Genomic DNA, 25,938 nt, shown 5'->3' with positions numbered 1-25,938 from the left:
TTTATTATCCAGAACACAGAATAACTTAAACTAAATTGGTTTGGCTTTTTGGGGGGAGAGGGTGCTACTATAAAGCAGTTTCAGTGAGGGGAGAGAGCCCAAAGAAGGATTTGTATTTACTTGAAAGAATTTATCATCCTTTATCATCCTTCATTTTGTTTGTCACAGCATATTCTCGTGTCTCTGTGCTCATGATGCTGACTTAGAATTAAGTGAAAGAAATAAGCGTGAGATTACATGCTATTTCTAAACTTCTGTTTGTCAGTTTAAAATAGGATTAAATCAATGTTGCTGTAATTGGCTAATACTGATAATTTTAGTAAGTAGTAGGAAATTGATACTTTATAATGTAAATGCAAGGAGGTGTGTAACTACTTCTCTGGATTAAATGACTAGTTAGCATTCTCTTGGCAAACTTTTACTTCATTGTAGAAGTTAAATCCTGAAAATTGTAATTTATCTTTTATGTAACACATTGTAACCTTTGGAAATTTGTTTGTTATATATTCATTTTAGATTAAAGATTTGTTTTCCTTGTAGAAAAGAAAATAGGATATATTTGTAGATGGACTTTATGTTTGAATATAGCTGCACGTGATGTTTTAAACGAAATTTTTCTCTTTGGGGTTGTTAGAATGATCTGTTATTAAATAATTTCTCTTCTGTAACTAAAAGGTTTAACATTGAAATAGATACATTTTACTTTTCCCTTAATATAAATCGATTGCTCTTGCAGATAAAATTTGATTTTTTTTTTTTTAATATTTCTGCATATCGATATGCTGCCTAAGGTTTCTCTTAAATGCCTTACTGTATAAATTAATAGTTTAAGCCAACCCTGCTAAAAACTTGGTTACAAATGACTGGCTGTAGCATCTAACTTTCATGGATAGCCATTGGATCTGGAGGAGGATGTATTTGCCGTGTTAGATCTAGGTTCTGGACAATAGCACTATAGACTTAGTTTTTCGAGTTCTAATGTGATAATTTTACATCTTATGCATGGATTTTCCATTGTGTTTGACCATCTGAAGATAAATATGATGATTAGTGAACAAGTTCTGCTAGAAAAATAAGTGGCTTTAGTGTTTGTGTACACAAAGTGTACTTTGTACTCTACATTAAATACGAAGAATGTTGGCTGTCATTTTTCATATTGAGGTTATAGCATGACCATGCTAAAATCTTTAGTTACTGTACAGCACAACAGATATTGCAGGCACTGAAATGATACCATCAGCTTTGAAGTGCTTTCATGTAAAACATGAAACAGTTTTGTCATTTAAAAAAGAGCAGGCTTTGAGGCATCTTCATTTCCGTTATGTGCCTGTCAGTATTTTGCATGTGACTGGTTTTGCTTTCTTCCTCCTGTCCTGTTGGTCATTTTCCCTGTTAAGTTGATGGGGCTTCCACAGAGCAACAGGGAAAGGCAGAGAAATAAATGGGACTGTGAAAGCTTTTCATTTGGAAAGCATCTTGCGCTTCCACCCCCCGCTCAGAAAAGGCAGCAGAACTGTAGACTTGACTCTGATATTCATTACAATTAGCTTGATTTTCAGATTGTGGATCTTCCCACGTTTTACCCATTTTTAATGTATTTAAACTAGTCATTAATAATCTTTCATAACAGAAGACTATATTAATAGCTAATGAGTGTCTAGTAGAAGATAAAGTACACTTCCAGAACAAGCAATATCTAGGTTCGGATAAACTTTCAACGTACCGTGTACTCGAATCATCATATTCTCTAACTGTTCATCTGGCTTTGTTGTTCCAAATGACAGAGTTCAAAAAGCATAGATTAGATTCTCAGCGTTTCTGACAGAGGATCTCGTGACCTTTGGTCAGCAGTCGTTCTTCTCAGTAGCTGAAGGGGGTAATTAGGAAAAGACAGTTCTTATTCAGCTGCTACAGGAAACAAGTTAAGCTCCTGTGATCACCAGAAAGTAGTAGAAGGAAATAAGAAAATCTGACTCCCTATTTATGCGAACATTCCCAATTCCTGAGCATTAAAGAGAAGCGCATTAAGCTAAATTGAATATAGCTCGATCACCTGCTGTCCAGCTGCATAATATGTAACTTATTTTTGCAAATCCATTGATGCTTCCTCTCTCTCTTGCATTAATGACATCGGTCCTCTCTTCAGGAACTTCGACGCTTTCACGTTGGCCAGTTGGGTTTAAATATGATGGGACACAGAAGTCTGAAGGAGCATTAGTCTCCTCTGACAGGACCCCCGTTAGGGTGCAAAGGCTTCAGTCTCAGGTTGTACCTTGCTGGAAAGAATATCAGACAAAAAATATTTATATTGGAGGAGAGAAATATTTATGTCAGTATCTGGAGCTTAAGCATCAAAACAAGCCAATGCAGGACACGTCATTAAGCAGCTCGGACACAGCCCCTTGCTAGCTAATCTCATGTTCCTTTGATTTGTTAAGTTTTTTCCCAGTCCAGGCACCAAAACAAATCACTGTTTATAATTCACTTTTGGTTTGTTTTTAATTATTTTTCATTAGTCCACTGTTGTAACATTGAAGTTTCAAATTATTAAATAGGAGAATAATACTGTATTATTTAATTTGAAAGCTAAAAGCCAGTTAATCTATGAATAGGGGAAGAGAGTCCTTTAACTATAATAACATTAGCGGTTACGGGAATACCACTGCAGCTACTGCTTTTATACATTTTTTTAAAAATATTTGCCTTTAAGCTCTCCTGTGTTCTGATCGATGTTCAACTGATTAAAGGAGATACATTTAATTTCCGTTTTAAAGGTCCTTGAAATAGTATTTTCAGTAAGGTTTTCCTTTATTACTCCTTCCCTTTTCAATCCACTTAATTAAAAATGAGTTTCAGACAAGCAGGATGCAGCAAATATTTATGTGTTCATTAAGTAAAGATTGGGGTATCTTTGTTTACCTTAAATGTTTTGGTTTTTAACTGCATGTAGTTTGTTAAATGAGGCCTGTTTAGTCATTGTATTGTAAATGTAGTTGTGGGGATTTGGTATAAGTCTCATATAACTTCACTTATATTCACATTTTATTATTTTATTCATTTTGCCTACTGTAAATACATTTGCCTTTATTTTCTCCAAAGTTAGATGATGCAGCTGGCCGTCATTTGGTTATCTTTGTTCTCTTTCACCTGTTCAGGTCAGCCATTCCTTAATCCCGACGGCACTCCAGTTGTGTACAACCCTCCTACGCCTCAGCAACCTGTTAGGACCCAAGTGCCTGGACCTCCGCAACAGCCACCTCTTCCCGCACCACCTCAGCAGCAGCCAGCGGCTAATCACGTCCTCTCACAGGTGCACATGTCAAACACGTGGTGACCGATCTGTCCTATTGGTTTCTGGTAACAAGGGACCGGTAGGTTGGTTCTGACGAAGCACAGGTTAAAAAGTAATAGCTACGCAGGTACCGGTAACTGGACTTTTCCCCCCCCACCGTCCTCAGCACTATCAGTTCTCCTAATAACTGACCGTTGTAGGCAGCCTTTTCTTAAAAATATAGAAGATATATATCTTAGTATGAAAATGTGATGGTATCAAGATAACAAGCCTAAATGGCTCTGGAGAAGAGGCTCTGCCTTCATCCTTAGTCCCACCATGTGGTTATCCCTGGCATTAACAGTGATACAGTCAGCAATCTGGGAAGAGAATTGATTCAGCTGAGATCTTTGTCTCCTTGTCTTAAGGTTATTTTTCAGCCAGAGGAATTCTTGGGCTGTCCTACACGAGCAGTGCTGATGGCACAAAAGTAGCAGCTTAGGACTGGTAGAGTATGAACGCCTCTTTAGTAGCACTTTGGCTTACTCCGCTCACAAAACTGCACGTTGAAGTACAGGATGTATTTTTATCCTTCTCTTGTACAAAAGGAATTTAGTAAAATCAGCCAATTAAAGATGACCTCAGCCCTTGAAGAGGAAGGAAAAAAAGCCAAGAGTGCATATGGGCAGGAGAAGGGAAGGTTCTACCTCTTTTTCACAGCAGCTATTTCAGGCACCAAGCTACTGGCTATAGTCTCCTGTGGTATTTTCAAAGTGTTCGCAAATTTTATCAACAAGTTAGTTATAGAACTTCATCTAAACCTTTATCTTTGTTCATTTTCCCTGTTTAAATCTTCTGTTCAGGATACCTGTGTGTGCTACAGTAGAGATGGTCTGGTTTGGAATGGGGTTCGTTTGTACTCTTTCTCCCTAGTTCTCTGCTAGTTTATGGAAGTGTCTATGTGGTATTAGCAGTTTTCTTCAAATTCTTTACTACTTCTATGATTGCCTTCCCAATGGGTACTGGAGTTGAACCCGCTCAAAATATTATCAGCAATGATACCTCTCTGATGTTCCAATAACCATAATCTAGAGAAAGTATTTTAGTATTGTTGAATAAGTGAAAGTAATACATTTTAATCTGTGGTTAGTAGTAAATGCAATCTGTCTTTAGATGCTTTGAAGCAACTCATTTAGAATGCAGTTTTTATCTTATAATTTCAAAAAGTCTCTCTAAAAGAAATAGCAAATGTTAAATAGAAGCAATTTGCTGACTTAGAGCTAATATAACGTCTAACAAATAAAGCAAATGTATTTCTACTGGGAGACTGAGATATTGAAAATGACTTCTGTTTTAGTTCTATGTGGTCTTGAGGTGAAAAAGAAGTATCCGTTCCTTTTCTGGTCATGGAGCATAGTTGCTTTTTTTCTATTATAAAAGACTTTGACTTTGTTTTCGCTTCTCTTACTCTGATGTTAACCTTGTTTATAAACCTGTTATTTCTTCAGCCTCTGCGGCCTCTGCAGCCTTCTTCCCAGCCTGTTCAGTACCCTGCAGTCTCTTATCCACCCCCGCTCCTGCCAGCCTCCTCTACACAGCAATATTCTGTGGTATTACATCTTCTCTTCGTCTCCTCTCTGCGTGGGTTAATCTTTAGTGGCTGCTGACCTTTGCTTGGGTGTTTGTAAGTGGCGTGTGATAGCAGTGTAATGACTGGCTGGCTTTTCAATCACAGTAAAATATTACCCGAGTGGGGGAAAAAGTTCTCAAGATTTTAAGGCATTTATTTCAAGTTCAGCAGAAATGTATACAATTAAGGCTATATCTATATATCTCTATATTTAGATATATATAATTTCCCCTTGTAAAGGAACAGCTTTTCATTGCTATTTTTTGTTACGTTTTGTTAGCCAGTCAGTACCTTTTTGTGTCTCTGGATTAACCTCTTTCTGTCATTTCTTCTCGTTTCTTTGTCTGCTCTTTCTCCTGCTGAACCCCAATCTGTTTTGAGGGATCAGCTCTTCTGGTTTTTTGAGGTTTCCTTTTTCTAGCCTCTTTACCAGAACTTTTAACACTCCCACTGCACTAGGATCCCTTATTTAATGCATAGAAGCTGGACATGAAATATCTTAGTCTTTTGTGTTTAAAAGGGGAAACAAACAAACAAAAATCCCCACACAAATTGAAAGTGAAACCTAGTAAAGGAGAACAGTTCAGATTCTGCCTTGGATAACTCAAGTCCAAGTCAAAAATTGAGGCTTCCCAACTCCCCAGACTGCTCTGATACATGAATGCATGTTTGTGTTGGGTTTATGTGGCAAGGTTTTGGTAGCAGGGGGTGCTGTAGGGGTGGCTGCTGCAAAAAGGGACCAGGAGCTGCCCCCTTGTGGGACAGAGACAATTTCAGGCAGCTCCAAGGCTGACCCTGTGCTGCCCAAAGCTGAGTCAGTCATTGACGCTGGTGGCATCTCTGTGATAACACATTTGAGAAAGGGTCAAAACCGCTGCGCAGCAGCTGTTAGGGAAAGGAGTGAGAAGCAACTCTGCAGAGACCAAGGTCAGAAGGAGGAAAGGGAGGAGGTGCTCCAGGGGCTGGAGCAGAGATTCCCTTGCAGAAACCATTGTGAAGCACGTTCTCCCCCTGCAGCCCATGGGGGATCATTGTGGAGCAGATATCCACCCTGCAGCCTATGTAGGATCCCATGGGTAGAGAGGCCCTGGAGGAAGCTGCAGCCCGTGGAGGGCAGGAGCTGGCTCCTGGGAGGACCTGTGGACCCGTGGAGAGAGGGGAACATGTGGAGGAGCAGGCTGGCTGGCAGGGCCTGGGACCCTGTGGAAGGGACCCACACTGGAGCAGTTTGTGAAGAACTGCAGCCTGTGGGTGGGACCCCACGCTGGAGCAGGGGAAGAGTGTGAGGAGGAAGGAGCAGCAGAGATGAAGTGTTATCAACTGATCACAACCCCCATTCCCCGACACCTGGGGGAGGAGGTAGAAGAGTTGGGAGTGAAGTTGAGCCTGGGAAGAAGCAGGGGGGTTGTGTTTTAGGTGTTTTAGTTTTGTTTTTATTTCTCACTATCCTACTCTGTTATTAATTGGCAATAAATTAAATTAATCTTCCCCAAGTCAGGTTTGTTTTCCTGTGGTGGTAATTGGTGAGTGATCTCCCTGTCCTTTTCTTGACCCATGAGCTTTTAATCTTATTTTCTCCCCCTGTATTGCCATGGATGGGGGGAGTGATAGCGCAGCTTGGTGGACACCTAGGAGTCAGCCAAGGTTAACCCACCACAGTGTTATACAATAGCTATTTTAGTATGTATTCAGAGTTTTTTTTGTTATTATTTTCAGCATTAATCAGAAATATCTTCTAATAATAGATAGATACAGATTTATCAGTAGCCCTCATAATTAAAACTATATTCTAGCTGTTATCTGTACTTTAGGTACATAATTCTAAAAGGGCTTGCACTTCATGGAGGGTGTTTTGTTATCAGCGATGTTGTTTCTCGTGTTATTTTAGAGTTTGAATGTGTGGGCTGCAGTCAGTACAACGTTCCCCCTCAGTAATGAAATTAGAATGGTTAATTAACCAGCATGAGCTTCCTGTGCGAGTTTAGCATATGACTGAATCGCTGTTAGTAGCAGCGAGTTCAGGTGTCTCCCTGCTGTGATTCACAATCACCGTTAGGCATGTGGATGTTAAAGTGGAGAATGAAACTCCTTCCAGGTTTGTAATCATTTCAAAGTGTTCCACCTTCAGGAAATGGCTTCAAATACTAACTGTGCTGACAGTTTCAAAAACGTATTCCTGCTGATGGTAACTTAGGTAACAGTGAAAAGGATTGGTGGTTTTGGCTTATCATCTAAAAGCAACACACCTGTAGCTGGTACCAGGGAAGCTTGCTTTATCAGTTTATTGGTAGTACCATATTTCAGTGGTTAATTGTGCTCGTACTATCTGTATCACTGCAGCACTAACTGACCAAATGGGAATTTACTCATCCTGGTAGCGTAACAGAAATAAATGTGTATTGCTAGGGATTATCCTTTGGACATTTTTAGAGGTAATATTAACTCATAATTAAATATCAGTATCTCTTCTCTAAACCAGGTATTATGAAAAACGGAATGTAAAATCCAGTGTAGAAAAGCATTAAAGTTGTGTTAATAGGCATCATTAAAGAATGAAATGTCTAAGGCAAAGTTAGATTGTTATCTAAAGAAAATAGGGCTTTTTAAGCTGCAAAGGTATTCCAAATAAAGTTTTTAGGCACAAATTTGTATTTCCAGTGGTAATTAAGACTATCTTTCGCCTGGGAACTGTAAAATTTCATCATCAATAGTGAACATAGCTGATCAGTAAAAGACAAAGCGTGCACTTACTCCTTCTTGATTAACTCCTGTCCTCTTCAGGATCATCTAAGAGAAGATCAGGTGGTCTTAAAATAATTTTAGTGTTCCTCCATGTTTGGAGAGTCCACTTTTGAAGCGTGAAACAAATCTTCCTAAACAGCAAAAAAATACAATGCTAGTGATAACTTCTAATATCCAGGATATTGATAATTTGATGTGGAATTGCTTGTAAAGAAAAGGAACTTGAGGTTACAGTAATAGAAGTTTCCGATGTCACAGGACTCCTGCAGGGCTCAGTGCAATCAGTGTCACAGTTTCAGATGTTAATAAAATACAGATAGTAGGTAACCGTGAGAATGTTTCTTACAGCTGTTACTTGATTTCAGGCTAAAAAAAATAATCCTTGCATGTGCTATAATACCAAGTTAGAGGAACATACCTTGTTATTCAGCCTCATTAACTTAAGCTCTTAAAACCAAAAGTTACTTTAGCAATAGTAATGCCTTCTGCTGTTTTAACTGGGGTTAGATGTTTTCACTCAAGCTTTGGAATCCAGTCAGAAAATGTTAGTGACACAATTTCTGACTTTTTCTTTTGACAATTAAATTTTTACAATAAGTAAATAGAGGCAGATGTAATCCAAAAATCAAAAATTTGCAGTGAAATGAGTGAAGTCTCTGAATGTGGCTGTTCTCTCCTGCTGTCAGGCCTGAAGATAATTGACTGCTGTGTTCCATCTTGTTCTTCCCTGTTGTGCTGTGGCTGATGTTGCTAATGCACAGTAATTTGAGACACGCATCTCTGAAGCTTACGGAGTTATTTGGCTATTTTATACTTTTTTTTTTTCTTGGATGTGCATTTGTGAATATAGTTTTTCCTCCTTTTTCCACTATTACAGCAAGACAACCTGGGATCACAGTTTAGCCATATGAGTCTTGCTCGCCAGCCACCTGCTGATGCAGCTGAACCTCACGCTGCCATGTTCCAGTCCACCGTGGTCCTCCAGCCCCCACAGCAGCCTGGCTATATCATCGCAGCTGCTCCACCGCCTGCTGGGCAACCTGTTTCTGCTCCGGGCTACTCCACATCTAGCCACCCTGTCAACCAGCAAGTCCTGCCGCAGCAGGGGTATATGCAGCAACCTGTGCCACAGGTACCGTGGCTCTGCTTCCATCCTCCCAAAAGCTGTGTTTAAAAACTGAGCATTCTATTAATGAGCTTTTTATGTAGTGTGGGGCTCCCTGCTCAGTTGCAGCTGTGTGCATTTATTCTGGGAGTTATTCTGTGTATTCTGGGAATATTCTGTGTGCATTTATTCTGGGGTTGGAGTTTTTTTTCTGGCTTATGCGCTTTGAAATGAATGACTGGGGTTTACTTGAGAAGCAGTAATCACCAAGGTTTTCCTATTTACCTTTAGCCGGTAAAACTCACATTCCGTGTAGTTGTCTAATGTCTCAGATGTTTCTGTGTGGAAATTGGGAATTGTTACTTCTACAGTGAAAGTAGAAGAAATTGGTTGCCAAGAGGGCCAATGGGATCCTGGGCTGCATAGGGAAGTGTGGCCAGTAGGTTGAGGGAGGTCATTCCCCCCCCCTCTACTCTGCACTGGTGAGGCCACAACTGGAATACTGCGTCCAGTTCTGGGCTCCCCAGTTCAAGAGAGACAGGGAACTACTGGAAAGAGTCCAACGTAGGGCAACTAAGATGACTAGGGGCTCTTTAGCCTGGAGAAGAGAAGGCTGAGGGGAGACCTTATCTATGCTTACAAGTACCTAAAGGGTGGGTTGAAGGATGATGGAGCTGGACTCTTTTCAGTGGTTTCCAGTGACAGGATGAGGGGCAACGGGCACAAGCTGGAACATAGCAGGTTCCACTCAAATATGAGGAGAAACTTCTTTACGGTGAGGGTGACAGAGCCCTGGCACAGGCTGCCCAGGGAGGTTGTGGAGTCCCCTTCTCTGGAGATTTTCAAGACTCGCCTTGATGCAGTCCTGAGTGATGTGCTCTGGGCAATCCTGCTTCAGCAGGGGAGTTGGGCTAGATGATCTCTAGAGGTCCCTTCCAACTCTCACAATTCCGTGATTTCGTCATTAAAGAGAGAATTTATGTAGTATAAGTATTTTTTTAATTGCTAAACTATTTAACATTTGTTACACCTTTTAAAGCTTTGCATCTTTCTTTTATCGTGTGATTGTTTTTGCATTGATACGTCTGCCTTCTATAACCTTGCAGGTAGTGAATCTCTTTAACTGTTGTTCGTTTTCAGATGCCGGCTTGTTACTGTACCCCCAATCAGTACCCGCACTCCAGTCCCCAGTACCGACCCGTTTCTGTCCATTACAGCACGCAGCAAAACCAACCACTGGCACAGCCGGGGCAGCAGACAGGTTTGTTCAACTCTTTCAGCATTTCGTTAAAGCATCTCATGTGCCTTTTCTCCTGGTTTTTGCTTTTTGAACTTAATTTGCTGTAAAATTTCAGATGAAGTAGAAGTTCAAATATGGGATACAAAGTGTAACTAACCTAAGGTGGAAACATTTGAGTCAGTCGTTCATGAAACTTGAGATTTGTGCTGTTACTGTGAGTGGGTCATGCTGTAACTTTAACTATAGGATAATGTATTATTAGAGCTGAATAATTAAAAAAACTTTAGTTTCTAACTTTTTAGCAACTTACAAAGTAAGATGAATTAGTACCTTTAAACGATGTAACATTGCAGAGATGTACCTGAACTGAAAGTTCTAAACAAAAGATACTGATTTTTCATGTTGTTGCATGAAGAGAGTGCTATGCTTAGATATTGGTGATATTGTTTTAATTTGTCTTTCTGTCCTATGGTTAAAGGTATCTGAGTATGGAGTAGAATACACAATGAGACTAAGGTGGTTAGAATTAGTTTTCTGCTCCTCCCGTTTTTAGTAAAGATTTTTCAACTGTTTCTGAGTTACGTTTTAAGAATGTGATCAAGCTGTATTTCTGTCTCCTTTTCTTTCCTATTGTCTTTTTTCCTTACAATTTGTAACGATAGCTACCATTATTCTGATAATCTGTGCTTAAAAATATGGTTATGATTTTTTCAGTAAGATTTGGATTCCTGAAACTAGTTTACTTCTGAGTACTATCTTGACTCACCGTCAAAACTTTCAGAACTAACTAGTGATGTTTGGAGGCAGAGATCCTTAACAACCAGGCTGTTACACCACGTCTTAGTGAAATACGTAGGCTTGGTGTCCTTTTGAGTTTCCTTCAGGAAAAGAGATAAATTTTTTTTTTTTAATTTCTCCCCCTGCGCCCAACTGTGTGCTGCTGTACAGAAATAGGATGAAAGATCAGCTCTTACAGATATTATAACTGGATTTCTTTATAGCTGTTCTGTGAAGTAACCTGGAAGAGGGATGGCTCCCTCTTCTGCAGTTCTTCTGGGAAGTGTTCTGATAGCAGGAATGCTTGAAACTGATATTCAGGGTTCAGTTCACAAATGTACACGAGATTATTTCATTGCAGGATCATCAAGACGTGATGCCCACACATCAACCCTCCCCCTATGGGAGGGTTGTCAGATCATTTAAAAATACTGTTAGTACCTTGCAAAACAGATCATCGCTTTTCACTCTTCAGAAGTGAAATTATATTGACGTTTTTTCAAAGGAAAACAAATTACTCATTTTTGGAACTTGCTTTATCCATTGGTGTTAAAGATGTGTTATCCAGCTGTATTACACAACCTGCTTTCCTCCCTCAGAACCTGTAACAGCTACGCTACTTCATAGCAAAAGGTCTGAGGCTGAGCTGGGGGTAGTTCCCCGTGTATGGGGACATGCGGTGTGACTAGCACACAGGCTCTAGCTGGGAGAGAGCCCAGTGTGTATACATGTAGCTAAACAAAACCATTCGAGTTTGAAAGCGTGGGGTGATGGTGCGTCAGCACCCAGAGGCAAAGGGAGGAATCGGTTGCTATTAGGTAAGTTCCTTTCTTGTATGTTTTTGGCTCTTTATGTTTTAACTGAATTTCGCTGCCTGTAATGTGGACAGGGTGAAAAGCACCAGCAGCTAAAATCTCCCTCTGTGTCCCAGAAGAAATAAAATAAGGAAGCTCTGCAGACAGCTGCTTTACTGCTTTGATAATGCACGTTGCACCATCAAGGGATCATGTTTAAGTAGCGAAGGGGAGGTCCAGCCAATTATCCCGTTCAATCCTGTTTGGTTACTTGGTGTTTACTAGCACTAACAGTAGAGAGAAGTATTTTATTAGCAACCGCATAATTAGTGTTCAACTCAAAATCTCCAAATTGCTACCTAGCCATTGCTGGCTCCCATTTACTGCTTTATGGGCAAGTTTGAGTCGACATTCTAGAGATGGAAGGTTCCACGTCATGTTTTCTGTTCTGTCAACTGCTTGTGAGATGGTCTGTGTTTTGAAATTCTCTCTCTTGTAGATTTATCTTAAACCTTAAATATTTGTATTAAGTTGACACAAAGCTACATCCGAAAGGGTTGATGCTCAGTAGCAACAGCCGGTTTGGAGACAAAAGGCAGCGTGTTACTCGGCTAACACGGCAACGTGTCTGGGCAAAAGGAGAATTAACAAATCGTGCATTACGTAAAAGCTGTGGGTTTTATTCATCTTACAAAGTGGTTACTAACTATATGAAGTAACTTTCCAAACACAAATTTAGATAAAAGATGACAGCTTCTGAGAGCATGGCAACTGAAGCCCCTTTTGGTTTAATATTATGGAGTGGCCTGACTATTTATGAGCTGTTGGATTCGGGGCCGTAACACTGTCTGAGAGGTTTACATTTCTCACAGTGAACCGGTCTCTTTTTCAGCTGCTTCCTGGCTTCCTTTTTTAAAGGGGTTTCAGGTGAAATATTTGGGGGGGTTCAATTTTAATAAAAACACTGTGGTTGTCCGAAAGATGTTGGGAGAAGAAAACTTTCTTTAAGAAAAAGGCATTTCCAATTGGCATGATAATGAGGCCCAGTTACCGTGAGACCTAAACCACAGGTTGATTAAACGTCTTATCAGAACTACAATTGCTGTAGGGACGTCAGCTGAGGTTCAACAAGCTTCTGCTTCACAAGACGAGTGATAAAACTATTAAGAGTTGTAATAATTGCTGTAGTTGTAACAGAGGTAATCAAGCTATGCTCATAGCTTGCTAACCGAGTGATTGTACGTGCTCTCCTGTTCTTCAATAAACACCATTCCTCACTCTTAATGTGTTGTTCAGAAAATGTATTTCTATATTCTGAGTTAACTTTTCTTATATTAACAGTGATTTCTTATTAATGATGTAAATACTAAGAAACGTGCTTCATTTTCTTTGTAATCTACTGTTTCAGAGCGTTTCTGTGTAATGAGAGAATCTGCTATGGCAGGTGTGGGTTTTCTGCTGAGTGCTGCGTTTCTGTCAGACCACTCTCTATGCAGAGGTGAAATTGGGGAGCTAAAAATAGAGCATTCTTTGGAAAGCTGTGGGGAACCTTCTTGGCAGTCAATTGATATTGTTCCAGTTCTCTCTGCTTGCAAAATTGATGATGTCTGTCTCTGGAAGTGCCAGAAAAAAAGCTGAAAAATATGGGCAGCTACATTGCGGCTTCTGGGAAGCGAGGGGCTGAGATTGCAGATGTATGGGTTGTATCTGTCATGCGCTGCAACTGCGCCTTCTCCTGCTTTGTAGGTGCCATAGATCATTCTTTAACAAAGTACATTTAAGCATTTTGACTGTTACAGATAGAAAATGGGGGCCTGTACACAGTTCGAAATGAAGAGTTATTAAAACTTCAAATTACTAATTCTACTTCAAGCGTGCATCGTTCTGAAGTTTTGTAGAGTACCCTGAAAATATTTAGTGTTGTGTGTTTCTAATGAAGAGCTCTCTGGGTTTCAACAAACTGAACCTTCTTCCCTTTAATTTTCTAAAGCAATATTTGATTATAGTAACAGTCTTTTTTCGTCTTCATTGTTGCGATTTCTATAGAGACAGTCGGCTGAGACTGTTAATTCACGGTGTTCATTGTACCCTGTACGTATGTAACCAATGAACATTGGTGGGGTTTGTTTGCAAAAAAAGTCTCTTAAGTGACTAATGATTTTCCAAACAGACCGTGTAATTTTTTTAAACACAGTTAAAAAAAAAAAAATATTCAAATGAGTTTTTGCAGCTATACGTGCTTGATTATAGTTGCATACCAAGGGAGGGAGCGTGGGGAATGTCGCGGTCAGTAGGATGTGAACGTGTCCCAGTTCAATACAGACTCTTCTTGCCGTCAGTGCATCTTGACAAGCCCAGTTTCGTTATTCTGGAGCGATAACTGGCTTTGTCTCAGAAACACTGACAGTTCTGGGGTTTTGCTGCCGTGGTAAGTAGCACGTACCTGTATAATAGCGTATGACAAAAAGAACGTTACTTCTGTTCTGCATGTGTTTGATCATAGCAGTTACCTACTGTATGCTTTAAAAAAAAAAAAAAATTAAACAAAAAAAAGCAAGCAGGAGTTAAGGTTGGACCTAATAAATGCACCCATTTCCTGTCTGGCACTCACGCTTGGGGTTGGTTTGGCTTTTGTGGTTTAGGCGTTTGGGGTTTTTTAGGCCATTTTTGAAAGATAGCGGAAGCTACCAGTTTAAGCAATAATAAACAGTTGTAGAGGCACTGTAGAGGGGTGAATATAAAAATCTTTCTTTTTTTTTTTCCCCTGAGATAACTTTGAATATAAAATATCTTCCACTGTATACGACCGTGGCTTTTACCTGGGAGATTTTCCTCACTTCCAAGTTGTTTTTAGCATTACGGATTTCAGTAGAAATTGTCACTTTTAAGATATTTGCACGTGTGCCTTTACACAAATTTTCTTGAAGTGGGATTCAGTTTTGAATCACAGCCAAGATGCTCTCATCCCGAGGGCACCTGAGGTACTAGTAGGATTTAGCGTAACTAGAATTTCCAAACTAAAGTACCTAAAATGGCCTTGTTCATAATAATAAGCAATTAATTGTTTTTTATATTATCTAGCATGCTTTGTTCAAGTGCTTTCAGCTTTCACCTAGCAAATCAAGGTGTTAATGCATGTAACTCACTGAGAGTGTAAATAAATATTGCAAGCATGTGAGAGCAGCATTGCCAACAGTATGGATAGTATTTCAAGCTGGATCCAAATGAATAAATCTGTTAGTTTTAATGTTGGCTTCTTTCTATATGCATGATGAGTTCAACTCTTAGGAAGTTGCCAGATTTAAAAAGCCATTGGGAAATGTTACACTTGTATTTTCATGTAGGCAACTGTGTATAAAATATGTTCATTATTTCCAAATAAGATTTAAATGTATGATTTCAGGTTACCAGGTTTTGCCTAACCAGCAGCAAAACTACCAGGGTTTAGTTGGAGTTCAGCAGTCTCAGAACCAGAATCTAGTCAGCGGCCAACACAACAACGTTGGGAATCAAATTCAAGGTGTGATTGTTCCATACCCTTCAGTGCCATCTTACCAGGTGGGTAATGGAGTCATAACTTTCCAATCACTCTTCTGTGTGTTTGAGTGATTTATCTTTTTTTAATTAGATTTGAAGTGCGTTGCTTTGTAAATGGTAGAAAGCTGCAAGTGGGTGTCAAAGGTGACATCGGGAACAGATATTTAAAAACAAACAAACAAAAATACCCACAACTGAAGCAAGAAGGAAATCTGTCACAAATGTACAAGTTCTAGTCCTGTTGAAAGCCAAGTGCTGAGTTAATTATGATTCAGAGGATGGGAGAGAAAAAGCTCGTATGATTTCCCTCCCAATCACCCCACTTTCTGTTGGGGAGAAAATCTCTTTTGGTAATTGATGGAGTCCCTTTCCATTTGGGGGGATGAAGATAAAAAATTGGTTGGTTGGTTTTTTTTTTTAATAAAGCACTATTATTTGAACTACTGTTATCACTAGTCTTCTGGATTTGGAGAACTTCAGCAAATCTTTCAGCTTCTGTTTTTTGTTTTTTTTTAAAGATTCTTGTATAAACTAGATGATTGTCAAGAGTCAGAAAGAAGCACTGTCTGCGGAAGAAAATCTTATTGTGTTCTCAATTGTAGGTTTCGGTGCCTCAAGGTTCGCAAGCAGTGCCCCAGCAGACATATCAGCAGCCTGTTATAATTCCCAGTCAGTCAAATCAAGGGTTGCCCACCACAGGAATGCCGGTTTATTACAGTGTCATTCCATCAGGTCAACAGAATAATTTAAGGTGAGTTTAACTCTGTGACTTGATTTCTCAGCAACTAGGCTTAATTACCTTGCGATAACTGACAAGGATCTGCTACAGTGTTGCATATATTAACATGTATTTTGAAGACAGACTTACACTTTATTATCTATTTATTTTTGCTCTTAGGCAATTAACTAAAACAATCAGGACTACTTTAATTGGGACAAACTTATTAGACTGGAAAACATTGTCTCCATATCTATTTCAGCAATACTTTACTACAGTTTCCCATTTTAAGTTTTCTGCATTCCTTTTCTTATACATGAAACACCAGTGTGTTCAACAGCAATGCCTTTTTGCAGTAACATTTAAGATGACTGCCCACGTTCACTGATTTTGTCAAAGATAGTATTTTAATAAGGTGTAGAGAAAAGTGAATTTGGATCCCAGAAAAAGACTGACTGACTTCCTTTTTGGAGCTTTGTCTAGAAGCAGCTTAGCTTGCTTTGTCTGTGTTTCTAATGAGGGCTGCTGGCACAGAGCTGGCTGTGAAACAAGTATAGGAACTTTCTCCTGTGCTTGGCTTTTGTTTGATTAATAACTTTTTCTTTACATACCTTGGTAACAGCAAATCGGTCTTACATGTAGAGACCTTCTGTGTATGTGTCTGTGTCCCCAACACAATAGGAGTATTTGTGAGACAACAGATAGGCAGATACCTAAAAGAATCCATTAGGATCAATGCTTGTTACAATTTTTTTCTTTCTCTAGTTTTTTTGAACTTACAAATGTGCAACATTTAAAAATACCTTCCTTGCAGCTTTTAAACAAGCAGCAACAATATGAAGCTTGCCTCATCCTTTTGTGAGTGCAGAGACTTAAATAGTATTTATGTCATCGCTGCATGGCTTCATCTACTGAAATCTGAATTCCTGTTCTTTGTATTTGAAGGTTCTTTTTGCCCTTTTCTTCTGTAGTTATATTTGAGGTTCTGTGAAGCCATAGGTAGACATAATCCCAGACTTTTTTTTTTTGAAGTCTTGTTGCTTGATCTTTTGCATCATTTAGAATGTCCCCCTCCTTTGAACAGGGAAACATTTGTTAGGAATTCAGAGCAAACCCGCAACTAATGACAGCATCTTGCTTTTATCAAAATAGTTCTTGTTGCAGCACTTTGACAAGGAAAGCGGAATAATGTTCTGCAGGAACTGAGTAGTCTCAAACCTACAGGTCACTGCTGAAGGCTGTAGTCAGTAAACAGATGAGAAGCTGTGTGAGAGCACAGGTCCCATGCAGATATAAACCCATCTGCTTTAGTTTTCACTGAGTTTTGCTGCTTTAGTGGAAGAGTATCTTTAATTTAAAATTATGTAATTGAACTGTGGGACAAAGGATGGAACAAATGTCTTGTGACGACATAAGTGAGAATGGTAGATCCAACAGGATTACACTTACTTTTTTCCAGAATTTGAAGTAATAAAATATTTTTCTCTCCTTCCTTCAGAATGCTTACTTTATCGGTTAGTACAGAAATGAAGTACAGGTTTCTATAGGCAGCATTGTGATTATGGTCCATCAGCCTGGTGTTGTGGCTCTGGCAGTATGATCAGTTAGTGGTATGACAGTATTTGCCTATGTCTGTCTGTTTCCTACATATTAAAAACAAATTAAAGGTCGTTTATCTTCTTGAGGCACCTTGCTTTTCCCACACCCAATTTGGTAAAGTCATGGAAATTCAATCATCTCTTTAAGCTGTGTTACTTTACACCGACGCAGAAGTGTGCTCATTTGGTGTGAGAAATAAGCCGGCTCAGCCGCATGGGGCCAGGCTCCAGCTGAGGGGCTGCGTCTGAAACCCTCATGGCAGGTTCTGTGGTGGTCGTTTAACTGAGACCTAATTCTGGTTAATTGGGCAAAGCAACACATTGTCTCGTTATTATTATTCTACATGTCTTTATACCAATACAGCACTATCAACACAAAAGTAGTATATCAAAATAGGTGAAATAGTGCAGCGTCTTAATGTTTGCAGGGCATAAGGTTTTACCAAGGAAGAGATGTGAAACTTGAGTCTTCTGAAGAACGAGTAGATTCAAAGGGAGGTGGGAATATTATTGATTTTAAAAATGAACAAAGACTCAGTGATTTGCAGTACGTGTAGACAGCAAATGCAGCAGTCCTGATTAAATGAGTGTAGCATAAATGCCTGTTAGTCATGTTCTTTTTTCATTATTATTACAGTTCATCAGTAGGATATTTGCAGCCTCCTGGATCAGAGCAGATACAGTTTCCTCGAACATCGTCACCGTGCAACTCTCAGCAGCTTCAAGGACAGCAGTGTGCAGGTTGGGGGAATAAAGATTTTACTGAAAGACTTGCTATTATTACGCTGGGTGATTGGATATTTGCTATTAAGGGTTTGATTTAGAATTAACTACTGTATTAGATTTCCTTCTTTGTTCCATTTTTGAAGTTACATTGGAGGCAGATTCACTCGCTATCTCAATTTGTTTATCGTTGAAAGCTCTAAAGTTACTTTCTTAGAATTCAGTAACGTACATCATAATGCCTTGCGTGTCTGCTTGTGAGTTGAGACAGCCGTGGGAACTGTAAGTTGTCAGCAGAACGACTTTTGTATTTTCCTGAATAGCTCCATGGGTCTGAAAATTTTGAGATTTGAGTTTACGTTTGATAGAATGAGCAAGCGGTTACTTGGCTCTTCTGCTCAAGAAGCATTCTAGATTTCACTTAATGGAGTTAGGCGTAGTGATTTTCTTGAGAGTTCCTGAGAAGATGGTGAAACTGTAAGCGTTCTGGGTTTGGACAGAGAGGAGTGGTAGCATTCTGACCCGCCGAGAAGCTAAATGAAATACTCCAAAGCTGTGTGGGGTGTTTTGGTTTTGTTTTTATGGTAGCCTTATTTACTGCTTTTACTTTCATAGTTTATAGCAACCATTCGAGTCAGAAGCCATCACCTCCTACATTATTGCCACCTTCATCAAAGTCAAAGCCACAACAGGCTGCTTCCATTGTGCACTACAGCATAGTGTCTCCACCCTCATCATGTAAAAGTTCGCCCACTGGTCTTTCCATTATGCAGCCAATAAAAGGTATATTTTATTGGGATTTTCATCTAAGCCATTCTGTCTAGAAATCTGTTGTAAGTGATCAGACTGATTCCATGGCTAACTGCTACAGCAACTGCGACTTGAGTGCCATCTCTGCAAATATTTTTTTATTTATTTTTTTTTCATAATTCTTCATCTGAATTGCTATTATAGTAACTTTTGAAATGACAGCTTGGAACTTGAGTGAAAGAACTGACTTTGTGGGGGCAGCCTGGAGGCAGCCTCCGGCAGATAAGTGTCAGGTAATCTCAAATACTGCTATCTCAGCGTTTTGCAAGCAAGCAGTAGATTAAACAACCCTAGGTCAGCGACCTGGATTCCACTGTGGATGTAGCGTTTCTTACAACATTTATCTTTTAAGATATTTTTAGATCCTGTTTATTAGTAAACAGATAACACACAGTTAAGTGGCAAGACAGCTGGATTAGCGGTGTACTACAGTTCGTGGGCAGGTTTGGTTTTGTTTCGATTTTGCTTCAAGCTTGTTTGGCTTTTATTCTGGAAGACTGGTTTCACGGTGTCTGAAATCGGTCTCACACTCCTTGGTTCTTCTGCCCTCCTAATCTGTCATGGAAGTGCTAGTTTTATGTGGTTTGGAAGGCCTGATTTCAAACCAGTTAAACTGTCATTTAAAGAAGTTTGGGGAAGGAGGAAGCCCTCTGGCACAGGCAGACCAAATTCTGCGAGAATAAAGAAAAGCATGCTTTTCGGTGATGCTGAGATGATGAATCAAGGCCACTGAGGTAAGGACAAGGACGACACACGCAGACAAGCAGCGGAGTTGTGTTTCTTGTAGTTTGAAAAAGTTACAGAGGATCAGACTGCAAATCTGGGAAGCTTTTTCAAGGATTTCTTCTGGGTTTCCCCTTCTCATGGGCTTTGACAGGTGATAAAGTGTCTGCAAACTGACTTAGGTGTTCTATGAGACTTCATTTTTGGCAGGATGCTTGTTTAGGAAAAGAATTCCATTTATTTTCATTTACTGAAATGCTGTGGAACTAGAAGTATTAGAAAGAAAAAAGTTTTTCTGGACGTACAGAGTTTTCTTTTGCAGTTTAAATAGCGTTTTCAGGTTGTGACACTTCTTGAAATGGTGCTTAGATGGTTTCGAAAGAGACGTGTTTTTTGTTGGAAGTTCAGTTCTCACAGAACAGATGAGTAAAAAGAGTATGGTAGGGTGCTACAGGATAAAATACTATAATATAAAACAAGATGTAAATAAGTATAACTTATAATATATATGAATATATGCATGAAAATATCGAAATGAATCCAATTTTCTTGTAATACATTTTCTGTGTAAAATGTAGTGTGTGTATATAGATGTTTGGTACCTCTCAGGGATAAGTTTATGGCTTTATCACTTGGAAACTATTGTGTTACATATTATTCTGATTATGTAGTAGATATCCATAAACAGTTATATTTTATTTTGCTGTGCAACAAAACAGAAATATTTGCAGTGTGGCTCTTGCAGAGACAGAGCAGGGACTCTTCAAATTATATCCTCTGTTAAAGTCGGCCAGATATCTGATGCTTCCATTTCAATCTGTCACACATGGGTAGAACTTCTTGCCATTAAAAAGGAAGTACAGATGTGAAATCACTGCTAATATTGCTTCATTTATTTTTATAAATACCAATATAGTAAATATTTCAGAACACAAGTTACAAAAGCTAATACAGCTTTAATATCAGGAGTTCATTATTCTACATGGTTTGGATTGCTTTTCGAAGGAGTCTGTTCCTTTTTGTGGAGCCCGGGGGTAGCGAAAACAATAGCCCCTTTTAAAAAAAAAATACAAGACGAATGCATTTTATAATCCGTATCTGCTGCTAACTAATGCTATGACGCAGGTAGCAAATTAAGAAGATTGTAGGCTCCCTCTTTAAAGGTGGATGATTAAATTATGTTTAAACCATGTGTTTTCTGAGAAATGCTGCAAACAGTAGGTAGAGCGGAGAAGGAAATTGCAAACAGCCATTGACAAGTAAACAGGACGTTATATAAATTCCCTGGGACAGAGCCAGGTGAAAGGGGGCCAACAGCTTCTCTCTCGGCAGCCTCCGCTCGCAGCTCCTCTTGCGAAACCTCATGGCACAGCGCTGGCCGTTCAGCTCTTCTCCCCTGACTCTGGCACTTCTGTAGCTGCCGCAGCAGAGAAGCGGTGCCGGGCGCAGGCATCGATTTGCAGTCTCTGCCCAGGAAAACATTCCTATATAGAACTTGTAAATGAGGGTCATTCTGCCTCAGACTAAAGACTGATTCCACGTATTTCCACCATATGCCATCATATCGTATGAAACACTTAGAGTCCATATTGCTGTATATCATGGAAAACTAACTAGGCAGCTTCTATTTTTAAATAAGGCATGTTTGCTTAATCCCACATGTTCTTCAACACATTGCTCTGTCAGTAACTACCACGAATGTTGATTAACTACTATTAAATAGAATGATTTGTTTTAAAAATACTCTCAATAATGAGTTTCAGTGGTTCCACTATCTCTTCTAGTTGTGGGAAGCTTTCTCTAAAACAGTTAACTATCGCAGATTTATCTGATAGATAGTGGAAATGTAATTGTGCAGAAGATACTGCTCTAGTTTTCTAGAATTCAGCAGCTCATCTAGCAAAACGTTCCTTATGTTATTTCCCTTTTTTTAAATTAACGTCTGTTCTGCTAAAATGAAAAATGAAATGTATGATGAACTAACTGCGTGCTACTGATTTCTTGTCTCGTAGCGGTAGCACCACCACCAGGTGGAGGAGTAGTAATGATGCAGCTAAATATACCCAACAACCCTCAGCCTCGGAACCATTCACCTCCACAGTGGAAACAGAATAAATATTACTGTGATCATCAAAGGGGGCAGAAGTCCACAGAACTTAGCACTTTAGACGGTGCTGCGCAGGTATGAGGTCTTTGTTTTGTCTTCCAGGATGGCTTAAAATTTGCATAAATTGCATATGTTTCCAAAAGTTCTTTTTGGGGAATAAAAGTCTGCTCCAATAATACTTAATATAGCTATTTTACCTTTACTTAGGTCTTTAAATGCTGTAGGTGTTGTCTAGCTTGTTCAACTATGTACTTTTTAAAACACTAACCTGTTGTTTATTCCAGTTGCAGCATAGTCCTCAACTAGGTAGTCCTGTCACCTCACCGGCCCAATCACCAGCACCAGCTCAGCTATCAAACATGAAGAACATCCGTCCCGCGTTAACGCCTCTTTCTATTGTGTCCCAGTTTTCTAGACCTTTTGTCCCTGGACAAGGTATATTTTTAGCTAACTAAAATTTGTGTATATTTTCTATTTGAATGTTTTAAAATACAACTTAAAGGAGGATTTTCTGACAAACTGTGGCTCACTTTAGTAGCAATATCATAGAATATCATATCCTAGAATGGTTTGTTTGGAAGGGGGACCTTAAAGATCATTGAGTTCCAACCCTCCTGCCATATGTCAGCCCCACACCTCCCACCAGACCGCGTTGCTCAAAGCCCTGTCCAACCTGGCCTTAAACACTTCCAGGGATGGGGCATCCACAGCTTCTCTGCGCAACCTGTTCCAGCATCTCACCACCCTCATGGTAAAGACTTTCTTCCTAATATCTAATCTAAATCTGCCCTCTTCCAGTTTGAAGCCATTACCCCACGTCCTACCACTACACTCCCTGATCAAGAGTCCTTCCCTGTGTCTCCTGTAGGCCCCCTTTAGCCCTCAAAGGCTGCTATAAGGTGTCCCTGGAGCCTTCTCTTCTCCAGGCTAAACAGCCCCAACTCTCTCAGCCTGTCCTCACAGCAGAGGTGCTCTAGCCCTCTGATCATCTTTGTGGACCTCCACTGGACTCGCTCCAACAAGTCCATGTTGTTATTATGTTGGGGGCCCCAGAGCTGGATGCGGTACTCCAGGTGGGGTCCGAGCAGAGGGGCAGAATCACCTCCTGCTCGATCTGCTGGCCATGCTGCTTTTGATGCAGCGCAGGAGACAGTTGGCAATGTTACTGAAGTGGGATCACAAAAATTACTCACTCGAGCATCATGTAAAATTTCACCACATCTCCCTGCACCGATACTGTCCCCCGTATTCTCAAAAGCATTTGATCATCTTGTTACTGTGAGAGCTTCTGTAACCCACCGGCTTTCTCATATATGAAATTCCCAATTTCAGCATTGAAAATATTAATGAAATGCTTGATATCATTTAGCTTCAAGTTTGAACCATAAATCAAGAACTTGATGTACACTGTCACAAAGGATATAATTTTAGAGGTACAAAGATAAAATAAATAATGTGGGACTACCTGATCTTAATACATTAGGTGGTCATATTATCTTTTGGGGCAAAGCATGTAGAAATGTGATCTTGAGATGAATGTTCTGCCAGACTCACTTATTAGTTGATGATGCACTGAATCAAACCGCTGCCTAAGCGAAGAGTTCTTCATTCCTTTGTAGAAAAACTAGCATGATGGCCAAAGCTGCTGCTACCTCACTTAGCATTTCAGATAGTACCCACCCAAAGACTGAATAAATTCCTTGTAGAAGAATTTCAGTCCTCTGCTGCCATGTTAACAGAAAATAGGGAGTTTTCACTAAGATGTGGTAGTTGATAACATTTAAAAAACAAATAATAAAAAAACCCCTTTGTCCGTGAGCAAAGATGCCCTGTTATAGTTCCCAAACTCAAAATTAACGGGTCTATTTTACGAAGTTACTTTAAAGCAGAACTTAACAGAAAATTCTGTATGTCCTCCTTATTGATATAGAAAACTTTATTTTCTTGTCTGTCTTTTGTCATGTGTGCTGCATAATTTTTATGTCATTGCTTTTGTCTTCTGATGTTGTAAAAATTCCAGGTTGCCTGTTGTAAAATATACCTCTCAACTTCCTTAATCTTCTGGGATTACTAAAAACTTCTGCTCCATTGTCTTTGTGGATCCTTGGAGCAAACAGGAACATGAAAATGTACCTGGCTATAATAAGGGATATAACCATGAAGATAATTAAATTACTACACTGAGAGGAGCTGTAGCCTTATTAAGCTCATTCTGAAATGAGAGAAGTTAGATAAGACTGCAATGAAGAAAAATTTTAGTGCGTGTCTCAGTGTAATCCTTAAATGCAAGAAAGCTTGTACCTTTTCACCCTGTGATCAGTACGTGACTGACTTATACTTATTTAATCGTGCCAAGTCTTCTTTTGTTAGCCTCGCCAAATACACTGCTCTGTGCATCGTTATTCTGCTTTCTCTTCTGTGTAAGATATACATAGTAAGAGGAACTTGGAGGAAGATTTCATATAACAGAAAAACCCTTCTAATTACCTTTCTCTTTAAGGAGATGCCAGATACCCATTGCTTGGCCAACCCCTGCAATACAATCCACCATCTTTATTACGTGGACAAGTAACAAGCCAACAGGTATTAAAGAGAACAATCTCCCGGCAGCACTGAAAAAATAATTCCGGGCTACCATTATAACCACCATGAATAGGGAAACGTGTAATTGCCTTAGAAAAGTAATTGAGTGGAAGGTGCTTGCTTTCCAATAATGGTTTTATTCTGTGTTGATACTTCCCATTGTTCTTGTCTTGTTTTTTTTTTTTTTTTTTTAAAAAAGTCCTGAAATTTAGCTTCAGGCACAGTGTAGATTATGGATTTATTTTTTTTAAGCAATTTGCCAGCAGTTCCAAGAATGAGAGAGAACATTTGCTAAAAGGATTTTCTTTAATTTGAATAACAGTTTCCAAAAAATAGAAAATACGTGTGGGTAATTCTAAACAAAGAGTGGGTTTGTTTTTTATAAGAAAAATGAAACCAAAGTATTAGTGTTAGCAAAGCGAAAAAGTTTTGCCATCTCTTTAATTTTTGGGGCACACGGACCCCTTACCTCTCTACCTTGCTCAGTTCTCCCTGAGATCAGTCAGAAGACATGATGAATTGGGGGGGAATGAGAGGGTGTTCTTCCAAGAAGATTTAAGGTGATTTATTTGTTTTCCATCACTTCCTCCCTTTCTTCTGAAGCCAAGGATTGAGTGTTGCCTGACTGCAGGATTGCTAAACTCCCAAGACTAAAATTGGACATGAAAATCTTTTCTGCACCATGGTAGCGCAGATTACGTTCCAGACATTCCTCCACACTGTTTTTCACTGAGATAACCTAGAAATTTTAAGATACCGGTGCACTGTCATTAAAGTACATAATTTATGTCACTCTTTCCAGTGTCAACCTGGAAACAGACACGGAAACAGGGGAAAGAAACCAGCAAAGAAGGCTGCTTCAGCAGATCTTGGTGCGGGAGAACCAGGTATGGAATTTCTGATTCACACAGTCCTCCAGAAAAATGAATTACGGTGATGGGCTGGGAATGTAACAAAAAAAAGCAGAGGTGAGAAAAGGGCAGAACAGAGAGTAATTGGACAGAAACGGACATGGCAAACACAGGAAACATAAGGATGGGGACTCGATTTGGAGAAGGGGGAAGAGGGAGGCTAAGTGAGAAAAGTGTAGTTTCGAAGGCTGGAGAAAAGACCAGAGAAGATCAGGATTGGACAGTACTAAAAGGAAAAGCAAGTTTGTCAGTTTAGTGGATGTAAGCTCTATGATATTGTTACATTAAATATTGTTACATTAAATACACATACCCCTGCTTCCTGTTACTTGCATGAAATGTGAAATCAACCATAAGCCACAAATTAGTTTGCGCTTCTTTTTCTTTTTTTTCCCCTTCTAATATAAATAAGCACAGGGATTTGGGGGACATATTAGGAGATCTACAGGATTAGCTCCCTGGGAGTTGGTAAAGATGTCATCCAAATAAAACCTGACATCGTCTATCTTTGTAGCTTTACTGGAAAGAATTTTTGTTGCAAGTGAGACCTACTATCAACTCTGCAGGAAGTTACAAATATATCAGCTTTTCTAAGAACTTACTGGAGAGGATTTTTTTGGGAGAAGACAGACTAGTGTTTTAGCACAGTGATGCATGAAGAGTTAACAG

The 25,938-nt window shown here is 39.5% G+C and overlaps 1 protein-coding gene across 8 annotated transcripts in view; it reads left to right on the top strand.

Annotated features, from left to right (window-relative positions):
* The window catches only part of R3HDM1 (R3H domain containing 1), an 87,093-nt gene that overhangs the window by 59,413 nt on the left and 1,742 nt on the right, over nt 1–25,938 (top strand). For 2 of the 8 annotated variants that reach the window (XM_074144766.1, XM_074144767.1), the window contains 12 exons: nt 3,156–3,310; nt 4,780–4,881; nt 8,521–8,775; nt 9,889–10,009; nt 14,963–15,117; nt 15,699–15,847; nt 18,050–18,153; nt 18,751–18,918; nt 21,681–21,850; nt 22,060–22,210; nt 24,276–24,358; nt 25,161–25,245. In XM_074144766.1, the coding sequence (XP_074000867.1) occupies nt 3,156–3,310; nt 4,780–4,881; nt 8,521–8,775; nt 9,889–10,009; nt 14,963–15,117; nt 15,699–15,847; nt 18,050–18,153; nt 18,751–18,918; nt 21,681–21,850; nt 22,060–22,210; nt 24,276–24,358; nt 25,161–25,245 (1,698 nt within the window). The remainder of the gene's footprint in view (nt 1–3,155; nt 3,311–4,779; nt 4,882–8,520; nt 8,776–9,888; nt 10,010–14,962; nt 15,118–15,698; nt 15,848–18,049; nt 18,154–18,750; nt 18,919–21,680; nt 21,851–22,059; nt 22,211–24,275; nt 24,359–25,160; nt 25,246–25,938) is intronic. The other 6 variants (XM_074144771.1, XM_074144773.1, XM_074144769.1 and 3 more) reach the window with 5 other exon arrangements.

The sequence above is a fragment of the Numenius arquata genome, chromosome 3 (assembly GCF_964106895.1).
Source record: "Numenius arquata chromosome 3, bNumArq3.hap1.1, whole genome shotgun sequence".
Taxonomy (NCBI): Eukaryota; Metazoa; Chordata; class Aves; order Charadriiformes; family Scolopacidae; genus Numenius; species Numenius arquata.
Note: the sequence above shows the minus strand (reverse complement) of the source record. Positions and strands in the feature narration are given on the sequence as shown.